The sequence below is a fragment of the Polyodon spathula genome, chromosome 32 (genome assembly GCF_017654505.1).
Source record: "Polyodon spathula isolate WHYD16114869_AA chromosome 32, ASM1765450v1, whole genome shotgun sequence".
Lineage (NCBI taxonomy): Eukaryota > Metazoa > Chordata > Actinopteri > Acipenseriformes > Polyodontidae > Polyodon > Polyodon spathula.
Window position 1 is genome coordinate 4,537,561 of NC_054565.1, and position 14,582 is coordinate 4,552,142.

Genomic DNA, 14,582 nt, shown 5'->3' on the forward strand with positions numbered 1-14,582 from the left:
CACACAATAAAACAAATAGCTGTTTTCTGCATTTTACTGTATGTTTGACACAATGCTGAACCAGTAGATTTTGTTACACACTCTGTATAGACATAAGGCTTAGTTACATGTACTATTATTATGTTGTCATGTTAGGTGGCTGATATTTTCCATGCCATACACATCTATTAACTATACAGATATCAAATGCGTTGTTTTAAAAAAAAAATTATACCTTTGCAAACATGCATTTTCATTTCAAAACATGATAGAGAACTGTTTTCTACCTAGTGTGGCACCAGAGGTTCTGAAATGTTTTGCGATAACACGTTCCTTTCAAAGATGTGAGAACTATACAGTGAACGGAAGGGCTTGGCATATAAAATATTTAATGGGAACTGAGGAGTGACACCAAGAAACTGTTTCTGTTGTGAAAAGTTGAGCTTGATTGGTATCCAACATAATAATAATAATAATACTTTATTTTTTATATAGCACCTTTCATAGTGGACCATCATCACAAAGCGCTTTACAAGATACAAGACTAGGGTGTGTGAACTTCTCACCCGAAAGACGGAGCACAAGGAGGTTAAGTGACTTGTTCAGGGTCGCACGATGAGTCAGCAGCTGAACTGAGATTTGAACAGGGGACCTCCTAAGAGATCTACATAAGATCTAACTCCTGTCTTGGTTAAATTCCCTTGCTGGAATTTATTGAAAAAAATCCACTCATCTAGCAGTCTATGTGGTATTATTATTTTCCCTGTATGTTTCTCCATCTCCAAATCAAATATATCAATAATAACGCATTAAAGCATGGGTTTAATGCTGGCTTCTTAAATACTTTACAGCTTGACTGGGTATATCTTCCCAGTTTCTGACAGCAGGGCTAGCTTACTGCCTTAATACATTGCACTCTGTTCCACAGTTAATGCATTTCTCTCAGTGACTTCTCAGAGGACTTTTGCACCAGAGGTATTGGAGTGAAACGTATAGGCTCAGAAACACTAGACCCAATGAAATACCTCTCTTGAGAATACATAGACATCGTAGGTCCAGAACAGGGGCAGGTATACCAAACTGAATAGTCATAAGCAACTCATTCAACATACTCTGACAAATACCAACATTCTGAAGATTAAAACAACACTGTGCCATGACACAGCTCACATTCTACAAGCTCTGCAAGAAATCGGCAGAGTTCCCTTCCTCCTGTACTGCTCTGTACCAGTTGTTAAAGGAGAGAATACTGTGTATTTTATTGTCCTCTTCCAGGAGTCTTCTTCACCCCGCAACATCAATAAATTGAATGCATTTTATCAATAGATCATTACAAGCAAACTGTATGTTATATCTGCTCTGCATGGCTGATTCCACAGCCAGGTAGATGAGCTTTTGAAGACAAACGGTAGCTACAAGGATGGAGACCAGGAAGCAAGAGGGATGCTGATGCTATTGGTGATGAAGCACCATAGACCCTATTCACAAAGCTGCAGGGACTGGACAGAAAGTCCTGGTCAAGAACAAGTAGCTGTGTTTGAACTGGCAAATATCAAAGGATCTCCGCTCTGACTGGAAGTGACCTCACTTCTTCACAGCAGCTTACTCCACACATTGCCTACTGTGTTTTACTTTATGTATTTTTATTTTTCAAACCCATGGATAAAGGCATTTTTTATATTGAAACCCTGTTCCATATTATATAAGGAGGTGCACAGTCCTTGTTGGGATAGTCGCTGAACAATATGTGGGTAAAGAAAAAATGGAATGCCCACTGATTCTGAGGAAATGCCAGTCAGAGCCGCTGGTCAGAGCTGGCAGTTTGCTAGTTTTCAGTTGGTCATACTGGTTGGAGCTGCTTAAACTGGTCCAATAAAAAAATAGGTCCATTAATAATCCCTTTAGTATCAAGTCAACTGTTTTTGTTTGCTGTGTCTGAGTTTTTTTTTTATAGTGTACCTGCTGGGTTCCCATCAAGAGGCCAAGGTTACCAGCTCACCAGCAGTTGCTGGAATGTTTAGCAGGGGAACATCATATCAAGTACTTCACAATCCTTTTAATTCCTGGTTAGGCCAACAGTAAATTGTCAAGCACTATACCTTAATGACCCTTCACTGTATTTACTTCCCTCGATAGTTCACACTGTCTGTGCGCAGGTTTGTGTGTAAAATAAAATAGTAAAAGAGATATATAAAGTGACTAAATGGGCAAATGATTTTAATCGTCTGTGCAGAGGAGAGAGGGATGAAAGGGAGAAATTAGTTTTTCTTGCTTTAAATTTGTGTTTGACAGATGCTATGTGGAGCGTACAACAAAAGTGTGGGAGGAGATGGAAAGACAGAGAAACTGAGTTAGTATTTTTCAGTAAGTTTTTTTACTGTGTTTTGATAGAAAACAGAACTTTGTAGAATTTAAAAAGAAGGGCAATAAAAAAAAGAAGGATGTACACGTGAGTGGGCCTCATTATCTTAATAATTTCAGTAACTTGATAGGAATGGTTTTGTTTTTATTTTATTTTAATAAGGTTGGGGTTTTCTTTGGGCAGGTATCCATAAATCTGAATTATTATTCAAGGACAGGGAGATAAACGATTCAGTAAGTGGCTCTCCCACGCATGTCTCTATTACACTGCATTTTCTTAAATTATTATATTTTAATATAAACATCTGCCAGTTATTTTATACATCTGGGGTTTCTTTAGTGATCCCATTTCATAGTGTTTTAAGCTAATGGCTATGTAGGGACTTGCAAAAAATGATTTCATTCTGACCATTTCGAACTCAAATATGAAAACGTGCTACAGTCTTTCAGCTCTAGATGCCTGGGTTTGAATCCAGTTAAAATATCTATTGAAATGTATCTGGTATACTCAACCAAGCCCTCAGAGGAAAGCAGTGAAATTAACCACACAAACTGGTGTCCTGCTTGGGACAGCCTTCACCTTAGCATTTTCCTTTTTCCATTTTCTTTTGTATGTTTGAAGTTTTGCTTAGAAAGTCCTAGTTGCCTACAAACTCTTCATTCCAGACAAATGTCACTAACCCTAACCCTAACCCTAACTAATCTCCACAGTTCAATATGAATGCTAAGTAATCACAAAAACTAAACTGAAATAAAACATAAAAGTGCCCAGCTGGTCTGGAAGTAAAAATATCTGGTTTTCATTCTTCAGTATGTTTTGTGTCGATCAAAACTGTAATCTTTTGATATTTCTTTAGAAAACACACACCTTACCTATAAAATATACACAGATTATGTGTATTCAACAAGTCCCCCGATGCCTGGATAAATAACAGTTCATCCAACAGGAAATTGGAGACAAGCCAAAGAAAATCAATTGCGATCTCCTGATAAAAGAGTGCATCATTCAGCACATGGCCGCTTGCACGCTAACTTGAATAGAAACATTTTAATAAATGGGTGAAGTGATCTGGCTAAACCTGATAAGGAGACAATAACTTTCAAAAGAAGTTCTATACCTTGAGCAACTGACTAAAAAACAACTCTCTCTCTTCATCTGACAGGAAATTAAATCAAAAGCTGTCTTCGGGCTTTCTCCGAGCCAAACCTGTCTGATGGTACTAAATGATTCCTTCTAACCTTAACCTTCTTTGTAATTTTATAGAATTTGTTAAAAGCACCAGAAATTTAAAATTTCACAATTCTAGAATTTCAGCCAGCATTTTATAATGAACTGGCGTCTTAGCCAATTGACATGGGCTGGGCTAGACATGGACCGCAAACCTATAGTTCAAACAATCTGGAGCGACTTTAGAGAATCATGCGTTTCACAAGCTAACATACAGGCTATAGCTTATATGCAAAGAACGCAGATATTAAATTTGCCTGTTTCAACCACAGTGGTCAAGATTCTTAAGGCAACCCCTGCTCAACGGAGGAAGCTGGTAGTCAATGAGGTGCAAAAGCAGGAGAGAGGAGAGGATCAGGTGTGTAAAGGTCATTTCCCAGGCCAAGCAGGGAGAATGGATGAGATGGGAGAGTGTGGAACAACACAAGATCGGCTGGCAAGACCTATGGACAATGGAACAGAGCAGTATCAGTTTAGCTTTAGTTCAGCATATTATGTTCTCCCATCACCACAGAACCTAAACCTCTGGGTGGGTGAGGATCCCTCATGTACTTTGTGTTCATCACCTGCAACATTAAGGCACATTTTGACAGGATGTAAGGTGGGTCTTAGCCAAGAACGGTTTACTTGGCGCCATGACCAGGTGGTGCAGTGTTTGGCCTTAGCATTGGAAAACAAGCGTAACCTGACCAATAAGTTGCCACCAGTTCCATCAAAGCATTACACAAAAGACAATATTCCTCCATCCAGGATAGCAACCACCAAGAAAAGGTGTTAAAACCAAGCCTCGCCCAGGACAATTGGAAGCTGCTAGAGACTGGAAGATGCTGGCAGATGTTGGTCAACGGCTTATTTTTCCAACTGAGATTGCCACCACTAACCTTCGACCAGACATTGTCTTGTGGTCTGGATCAGCATGCCTTGTTCATCTGGTAGAGTTAAAAGTGCCATGGGAGGATGCTGTGGATGAGTTGTATGAGAGGAAGAAACTTCAGTATGCTCAACTAGCTGCTGAAGCGGAAGAGCGAGGATGGAGAGTCAGAGTTTACCCAGTGGAGGTCGGTTATCGAGGATTTGTGGCACACTCTACAAGCCGGTTTCTCAGAGACGTCGGGTTCAGTGGCCAACAGTTGCATCGCACAGTGAAGAGCTTATCTGAAGCAGCAGAAAGGAGCAGCAACTGGCTATGGTTGAGACGGAAAGATTCTGGATGGGGATCTCAAGCACAATAGAAAGAAAGCCACGCTGATGTATGGTAAGTAAGCTGGGCTGAGCTGAGTGGGGGATGGAGGAAGTGATCCTGGGACGCCAGAATCACTGTTGAGCCCTCTTGAGATGTCGTGGGCTAGTCAACGAAACACCGAGGATGGAAGGTGCCCACTTGAAGACCCCAGAGATATACCCTACTTAGCTCAATCCAGACGGTTGTCATGCTGAAGCGCTAACCACAAAGCATATTGTTCAAAAGACAAACGTCTTACCATTCAACTAAAGAATGAGCTTTCTAGACCTTGTACAGCACCTACAAATGCACTGATTGAGTTGTAATTCACAGGAGAGGGTTCCCCCATACTGAGCCAAAGACTGCATCCCACTGGGTTCCTCCACAGAGAAGACGCATGGGGTGGTGGAGCAGCCAACACCCTCAGCTGCACCCCAGTCCACAAATTAGAGGACTTGTCTACCTCAATATCAGCTTTATAAGACAATGACCACCATGGCAATTAAAGTTACAGCCAACTAACCTTAAAAAGAATAAAGCTTGCAGGGGCATAACTAGCACCTACCCACTATAAAATGCATGTTTGACAGCAATCACGTAACAGACCTTTTGACCAACAGACCTTTTTAAAAAATAGAGGAGTTTTGCAATGGTAGTACAGTATGTGCTAACAATGTAAATCCTCCATCATATCCACTCATGTTAACAAATCAACGAGTCAGTCATTTAACCAAAATATATCTCAGATATACAAATGGCTATGGTTTCAGCACATTTAACAGTACTGTAAAATAGCAGTAATACCCCCCCCCAAGAATAACAGTTTAAAATGTGCAAGCTTGAATAAATGTTCCCTACTGTATCGAAAATGCATTGTTGCTTTATTTTGATTCATTATTTGATTTACAAACACAGATCCTCAGCAGAACTGCTTGAGATTGTACTTTTGTTGTACTTTATTCATTAGCAAAGCTGCACCTGGAAGCAGACTGTATTCTGTGCAGTGTTTAGGCAGGTTCTTTATGGCTCATTAGGATTCAAAGACACAGGTTCCATGTAGATTGAAGCTGCTTCGCAGGTCAAATACAGGCCTTAGAAGATACTATGGGTGTGGCAATCTTACCGTGCAGGAGGTCAGAAGTGGAGTGCGGCGCTGGATAGGTGTTGACCAGCTGCCAGTCAAAATCATCTTCCTCGCCCTGGCTGTACTCACAAAGGCTGGGATCAGAGTCTTCATCGAAGGTACAACCACCTGGAGACAAGAAGGGGGGTGGAGTGGGAGAGTTTAATCACAGACAAGTCACCATAGCAACATAAACACACAAGGGACCAGGTTTACTAAGCACTGGTGCAAAGTTTGCTCCACATTTTTCAAAGTGAAATGTTTTAGGACTTGAATATATATCTTTAAGGTATGTGTGGGAGTCCTAAAATTGACATCCCAATTTTTTTTTTGTCTAGTTCTAAAAAAAAAAAACAAGCTTAGAAATAAGCAAACGTTGCACTGAAGCAAAGGGTTAGGAAATCTGAACCAGCATCTCCCTAAATAAAATGTTATATCTTTCACAGTTCCCTCTCTCCCAAACAACAACAAAACAGTACTTATAACCATGTAATAATTTCACAATACCTGAAGTAAAAAAAAATACCTGTATAAAACCAATGAGTTGATTGCATTATAGCCAGATTCAATCTATAACATCTATAGGAGGCTGGGAGTATATGCTAAAAGCTTGGCGAAGATTGGTGCAAAGGCAAGGAAGTCAGACATGTAGAGTGTGACAGACAAACATACAGACGGACAGACACAATCAGTGAATAAGGATCCCTATTTTTGAACAATGAACCTAAATAAACCAATGCTAAACAGTGTGTGCCACAGTCAACAGTAGTTTTACTTTACTGATTCTCGGAGTCAAATGCTATCCCAGAGAAAAAATTCAGCGGCAGTATAACAGGGTACAAACAAACCCTCACAAAGCTAAGGTAGCATTTTGTATTGGTCCCATTGTGGTACCATTGCTTCTCTGTATAATCAAAATATGATAATGCTATGACCGTACCAATATCCATCCAAGGCCATTGTAGCTTCCCTAGTGCAGAACTTCTGCATTGCATAACAGATAGATCATAAGCAGGGACAGTCTTATTATTACTTTAATTAATTAGTCACTAGGATGATTATCCTTATTTTATTTCATATAAAGTAGTTCATAAGTACTGACATTGTTATTAATGGATCTGAAAATAACTTTCCAGCAATTATTTTCTACAATAACATCCCAGATCTCCTTTCTGTCTGCCTCCGGGGGGAGACATTACAGACAAAATCAAGAAGACTGAGTCAATACCTTACATTGTATACAAACCGACATCAATTAATAACATTCATGAGTGCAGCAGGGTCTCAAATAACACTGTAACAAAGTTTTTAAAAGGACCACAGGCTGGGTATAATCTAATTGCAGTAATATATCATCACTTGATGAACCCCCAAAGGCAAAAACTAAATTACATTTAGTAGCTGGAGACTTTATGGCTTTTTTGACAGGTAGGTACGGCTTAATGTCTTACTTCTGTTTTCCCATTGGCTTTGGATCGCAATTAGATCAGGTCTAGGTAAGGAAAGAGTAATATAAAACTTCTAGCATTTGTACTTTACAAACGAAAGCACATGCACATTGATAATTATGTTACTGTTAACCAGGGGTGTAACAATGCAGTAACAGCATGATACAGATCACGACATGCATCACAATACAGGGGCTGCTTTGTAGATGTGTAACAACTGTCTACCCACGCCTTCCGTTTGCCTTGTGGCTGCTACCCCTCACTGTGGTTGCCAACAGCGATGAGTCTATTACAGTGCAGCACAGGGGTCTTTCTCTTGCTGAGCCTGTTCTAGTTCTACCCCCCTCTTGGTATTTGGATCTGACATTTTTGTGTCTGGCTTTACAAGTGTTGACATTTAATTTTATTTGCCACGTGTCTGCCCAGTTCTATATTCAGTCTTTTTGGATTTCCTGGGTAGTGACAGGCATGCCGGCCACTCCCCCAAGCTTTGTGCAAGTTTGACAAGATTGCAAATTATCCCTTGATCTAGGTTGCCTCCCCAATACACATTCTTAAGTAGTTTACTAGGAATACAAACTATAAAATGAAGAGCATGTATTCCTACCCAACACTAACCACATCTATTCATCCTTCAAGAATAATCTGATGTACTTCTAGTAGCTTAGCAGTGTTTTTATTTCCCTTGTAAGGAGCTGTGTGCCTTAATGAAGATATATGCCTCTTGATTGGGAAGCAGATCTGAAGTTTGAATTGCCTGGATCTCCATTTTCTCTCGCTTGTTGACTTTGCTCTTGATATCTGCACTGCTTGGATACTGTGTGAGCTACCTAGCTCCTGGGGAATTTCTTTGTTTGATGTATCCGTTTCAAAATGAAACAGCACCATCTGCCACATCCCAGGGATTTCCACAGTCAAAGCAATGTGTGTATTCGTGTGGGGTGCTCGGTCTTTGTTTCTGTGCAGGTTCTCTGTTGGGTTTTTAGTTATGTCTTGCTGCTGGCAAGACTGCCCTAGTTCCTTGATTGTAAAATAAGCAGAGTTAAGTGTGAAGACAATAATTTAGATTTACCAGCTTTTATATTTCAGTTTAAATACAATAGTCAGTACTGGTAGGCATGAAGACAGATTTTTTTTTTTTCAGCGCCAGGCTACAGGTTCTGTGGTTAAAGAAGGGGGGGTGAAGTGGAGAAGTGGGTAATGCACTTATCCTTCAACTCTGGCTAACACACAACAAAGGAACTTACTTAATCTGGAACAAAGACGACTTCAGTGGTGGAGGGGTTATTGCGGTCTTTAAAATCTTAAAAGAAGTTGATAAAGTTAACCCTAACCAAGAAGCGCAGCTGGTCGTGTTATTGATGCTGAAACACTGATTAAAATCAGTGCAAGAAGGAAGCATGATCTGAATACACTGCAAACCGTACAATAGAAATTCTTTCTCCTGGTGATCACTTGAGAGAAAACGTTTAGAAATGTACTGCCTGGTTAATTTATGACCCATGGTGTGTGAATAAAAATTTGTAAAAAATAAAAAAAGACTGGTAATATGTTTGAAAATATTACGCTGCGATACAAACATGGGATAGCAAAGGTAACGTAATACACCCCTTAAAACACTGCAGGGTGTTCTGCAACACTTAGCATGCAATTACAAATATCACAAGTCACGTTTATGGTGAAAAAGATGTTGCACATACAGTGCAGGACCCAGCAAACAATGTAGAATTATTGTATAACAATCTTATTAAAAAATAATTCTAATGCATCCCTTTTGTGACTATCCCTTATACTAGAGTAGACCGTGTATTTGACAAGTGAGTTTTCACGGTTTGAGGTCCCATGCTTTATTTCACACTAATTTGGCCTTTTCAATCTATATGTAAATTGTTGCTACAAGTACTGTGCAAGAGAATGAACCTTAGAAATCCTGTGTTCACACACTTACACATCTTCAGTGTGAAGGAAACTTTGCTCAGCTAGCTATTAACTGCAACTGGATCAATCAAATGACAAGGTTATATCATAAGTGTGAAGACCAGATTAGACAGAGGACAGTTTGTTTATGCTCAATCATTGGGATCAATTAAGACCCGACTTGACAAAGTTATGGAATCAATCAGTTATCAGGAACAGGATGAGCACTGATGGGCCAAATGGCCTCTTTGTTCGTTCATCCCTCCATCCATGGTAAGATATAAACCCAAATTTCAGAATCTACCAAAGTTGGATAATGAAAAACACTCAACTGACAGCTAGTCAGATTAATTTAAAAACTTTTTTTTTTTCCTGGATGTGATCAAATTAAGCAAATTTAAATTTCAACCAGCGACAAAGGAGCTTTAGCGAATGCATTGCCTGCTTTGCAAATTCATCCCCTAAATTAGAGGGTTTTTTAATTGAACAGCTTGCTTATACTCGATGTTTGTGTCCTTAATTTCAATGTTATAGAAACGTAAAATCAACAAAAAGCATCGAAGAATGTAGAACCATCAGTTTGTTCAATTAAATTCTCCACCAATTTATCTCCTTGTGCCAGTGATTATTCCAGACACACAGTGTGCTAACAGTGCTCACGTGGTTAGCATCTATGTCATCTTCTTTGGGGAGGCCGAGTCCTTATATTGACCATCCCCCTCCTAGTTTAGTTTATTGCTACTAATTGTTCAGAAAATCAATGCATCCATGGCTGTTTTTTGCACTGAATGTGGCTTAGCTTCATTATAATGTAGCCCACTTTCCTCAGACTGCCTGTACTTGCAGTTTTTTCTTTATTCTGTCACAGTCTCTTAAGGAACTACAGCCTCCACAATGCACTGCTCTTCCTGAAAGTAATAGAAGAGACTGTATGGAGAATACGGAAAGTGCCCTGCTGTTTTTGCATACTGCAGTCCCCCACGTTTTAAAAGAATAATGAATTTAGAGTGGGGCACTATAAGAAAAAATAAAAGTGTATTGTGTTTGTGTTGGCAAGGAGACTCAGAACCAGAAACGCTGCAGTTTAAGCGCTTACACATTTATTTATAATGCATTTCATAACACAAAACAAACACTGCACACAATATTGCACCTCACCTTCACCATCCCAATTCTAAACTATCACCCCATTTACACATTCCCACGTGTTTTAGCAGGAGGAATTTAACCCCCTCCCTGCCACACTTCATTGATATTACACAATATTAAAAGAGAAACTAATGCCTAGGAGAATAAATTTGAGATTAACATTTATTTTGCTTTTTTTTTATTAGTCTGACTGGCATGACTGGTTGCACTTCATTCTCTTTGACACTTGAGCATCTTTGATGATTTGTGTTTGCAAACTGAGTGTGGCTGATTTATATTCATGCATTTTTATCAGTTCATTGCAATGTTGCCAACCTCAAAGACCTTTCTGAAAAGGCCTAACAGGAAAATACATGCCATTTAAAAGTATAATACCTGCTTTTCTTCAATTTAACAAAGCTGAACATTTTACGTTACCTATGTGTTGACTCTCTTTATTTCCATAAATAAATAAAACAAACAAACAAAACATAACAAATACGTACTTATTCTATAAATAGCCTTCTTTTGTGTCCTGGTATATTGGATACTGGAGTTTGTATATGCTTGTGAAGTCTGAGAGGAAAATATTTGATTGGACCCCTACTTTTTGTCCCAGAATTTGAGCATTGCTGTATAGTAGAAGTACAGAATACTTCTAACAAGTATCTTTACACCACAGGCGATACCGGGGCAACACAAAATAAACATTAGGAGCGAATGCTATTTTTTGTGATTTGTCGTGCGACAACTAGAAAATCGACCAATCAGAGAACAGCGTCAATGGGCGTGGTCCAGCAGGGTGAAGCAGCATTTAAAATGACAGAGAAAAACACAATACTGATGGAAAAATACAAGTTTTTATGACAAAAACAATCGCAATTATAAAGATGCAGATTTGAAAGCTGATATATGTCAATTTCAAAGGCACTGGATATGTATGATTTATTGCCATATATGTTGAAATACCACCAAAGACGACACTCATAATTACTACATCATGTTGACGAATATGTACCAGTCTTCATCATAGTTTTGTCAATCACAATTTGTAATAGTTTTATAGATCTGGCAAAAACCCAGGCAACACAATTAAAGAATCTACTAGTTTCTAAAAAATATTGTGAAGTTCCCTGGAGTCAGCGATGCTCTGTTGAATAAGAGTGTCAGTGAATGGGACTGTAATTAATGCTGAAGGACAGCAGCTATCCTGTAAAATGTTCCATTAAAGTCCAATGTGAATGTTCCCTACCTTGAAAACGATGAGAGAAAGAGCGAGGAAAACAGCAATACCGCAGTTACTTGATTTCATTTCTATTTCAGTATTGTCGTGAGTCTGTGCAATCTAAAATAGCATGGGCTGATTACAGGAGCAGCGCGTGAGGTGTAAGAAGTATATGAATATTTCATGTTGGAATGTTATAAAATCCAAATTAATATTATTGGAAAGGACTCCACCGAATTATCTTCGCTAATAAAAGGAGAGAAGCACTCTGTATCAAAATGAAACATTGGAGAATTTCAAAACATGGCTATATCAGAGTTGCATTTTGCAGGGCAAGCCTGTAAAGTTCACTGTGCAATCTTTGAATGCTGAAACAGGCTGTTTGAATTGTATGCCTTACCCAATAAATATAGAAACACTAATGCAAACCCTCCGAGTTTTAAACCCTATGGGTTAGCTAGTATCTAGGCAAGAAAAAAAAAAACTCCCATCTTTAAAGAATGAATATCACGACACAGACATCAAGGGAGGAAGACTCAAAACAGTAACATCTCAAAAGTTTCATAAAAAAAAAAGCATTAAAATTTTGAAACTTGACGTGAAACAAATCAAACACTACCTAACCACAAAACAAGGCACTAGCCATAACCACATCACAAAACCAGCACACAATTCAGCACAGTGGGTCAGGATTGCATGGCTAGAGAGACTGAGCAGCTCCCCGGCTCCCCAAGAGGAATACTGGCTTCTCTGTTCATGCGCTAGAATTGAATCAAATGCTGATCGCCTAATTCTGATACCCTCCTTAAACCAAGGAATGTCAATATCAAGTTTCTTCACAATAGGAAGAGTGCTTCTCAAGATGTATCTATACAAACTAGCCTATATACTTACAGTCAGAGCCTTTTAATATATCTTGAAGGGGACAGTAAGCAGAGATTAATCGATCAATAACCTAGCAGCAAAACCAAAAAGACCGCAATACAACAAATACATTTGCTTTGGCACTCGAACACAGTACTAAGTATTACTTTGATTAGACTATGAAGGGCATGATACGGTAAGTATCACAACACTATCTTGATGAGCTACTAGTACGAAGCATAAAACAAGTGAATGATCTTTTCATGATGGACTAGTTTGCTCAAATTAAATGAGATAGGATAGTATGTGTTTACAACTCATGTGTAGTACACATTGTTCATTCAAGAATATTTGGTGAACTACAATGAACTATGTGGTGCTTTTTAAAGCAATACATACTGTCCCTCTATTACAATACAGTATCATGTAACGAAAGTCATCCCCATCACAATGCATCGTTACAGCCCTAATAAGAAGTGGACGGTTACATTGACGGGTAATATTCAGTGGCTTTGACTGTACACACACATAAATAGTCAGTATATCAATGTAGAATTTTGTGCGGATAGGGGATAACAAGTAAAATGACCATCTGTTGCAGTACAAGTGGATCTGTCAACTTCCACACTATGGATCTCACTTGCTGTCTCCCTGACTGGCAGCCCTGTCATACGGTGTACTAATACATGCTTGAGGTACTGTGTTCGGGTGAAGGAGTACACGAGGGCAGAAGAAGTAGTGACTCGAAGAAACAAACACAGTAGGATGAAAAGCACCGTGCCGTTGACTTCATTGGTCCTATGCTGTCAGTAATGTTTCAGGAGTCACAAACAATCCATATTTCTTATTACATTTTAAAAGAAACCTGGAAAAAATATATATTTATAATATTCACACTATTTCGTCCACATCCTATGCATTATTGGCTTGAAAATGAGAATGTACTGCCAATTCTATCCTATCGCAGCATTTTTCAGAAATAACAGGACGCCTTGCCATCTGGGCACCAGTCTGTCAGTCACTTCCTAAGCCCAGTGAGGTAATCTTACATAAACTTACAGAATATAAGATACACACAAAGCTGACGTGGCAACAGACTATGACAGACAGACTGATACTGTGGAACAAAACAAGTAGCTTATAGCTAGTGGTAGAATGACTACTGATTTGACAGAGTTGAACAGTTGAGGTAAAAATAGCCCAGTAGGTGAACGTACTGTTTCGTAACACTTTGTTGTTTGTGAACTGTATTTTGAGCATTTTTTTTACTGTTCTAAAATGTAATTTACAGTATATATTGAACCACAGGATTCACACTTAATTCACAATCATGTGATGTGCGACTAGTCAGCTACTTTGTGCAACTCCTGCTTACAACACATCTGCAAATATCTACCTGTGTAATAATCTATTTATTAATGAAAGCCTTAAGTGCAAGACCATGTTATTTTAAGGTAAATTATCTCATGCGTGTCAAAAGTAGCAAGTCTACTACAAATCACAAACCAAAAGACAGGTAAAACGTACTGTTTCCTATTTGTTAGTACTTGACTTCGACCACTTGTCAATTTGGTCATATTACAGTGTCTGAAAAAATAAATTAAAAAAAGAATATTGAAACGGTTTGTTTTTTATTATAATAATTATTGATTCTTTCTTATCTTTAAATATATACATATAGAAACATGGAGACAATGTTTCTAAACCCTATCAATCAGTACACTGGTAGCCAGAATCTAGGTTAAATGATGTCACATTACAGATATTATTTAAAGGATTAATGTTAACAACAGTAAATCGACCCCAGCTGGAAGTGAAGACCATCTGAAAACAAGTCATATTTCATTATTGTCAAGTAACAAATTAGTGGAAAGAAGAATGGTCATGCTGTAAATGACATATGGTGGTACGCTTGGGTTATCCCAAGCAGGCAAAACAAAGAACCTCCCCCCCCAAATAAAAGTAATAAAGACTGATGATTCCCAAATTATTCTCAACCTTCAGGCACGACGACTCTTGCTGGTGGGAGACCATTCTACAGCGCTGGATGGAGACCAAGATAGCCCTAAATCACCCCTGATTACACT

General features: G+C 38.8%; 1 protein-coding gene across 4 annotated transcripts in view; it reads right to left on the reverse strand.

Moving 5' to 3' along the window:
* Positions 1-14,582, reverse strand: part of ptprub (protein tyrosine phosphatase receptor type Ub) — a 167,360-nt gene that overhangs the window by 99,412 nt on the left and 53,366 nt on the right. For all 4 annotated transcript variants that reach the window (XM_041234002.1, XM_041234001.1, XM_041234005.1 and 1 more), the window contains exon 2: positions 5,914-6,042. In XM_041234002.1, the coding sequence (XP_041089936.1) occupies positions 5,914-6,042 (129 nt within the window). The remainder of the gene's footprint in view (positions 1-5,913; positions 6,043-14,582) is intronic.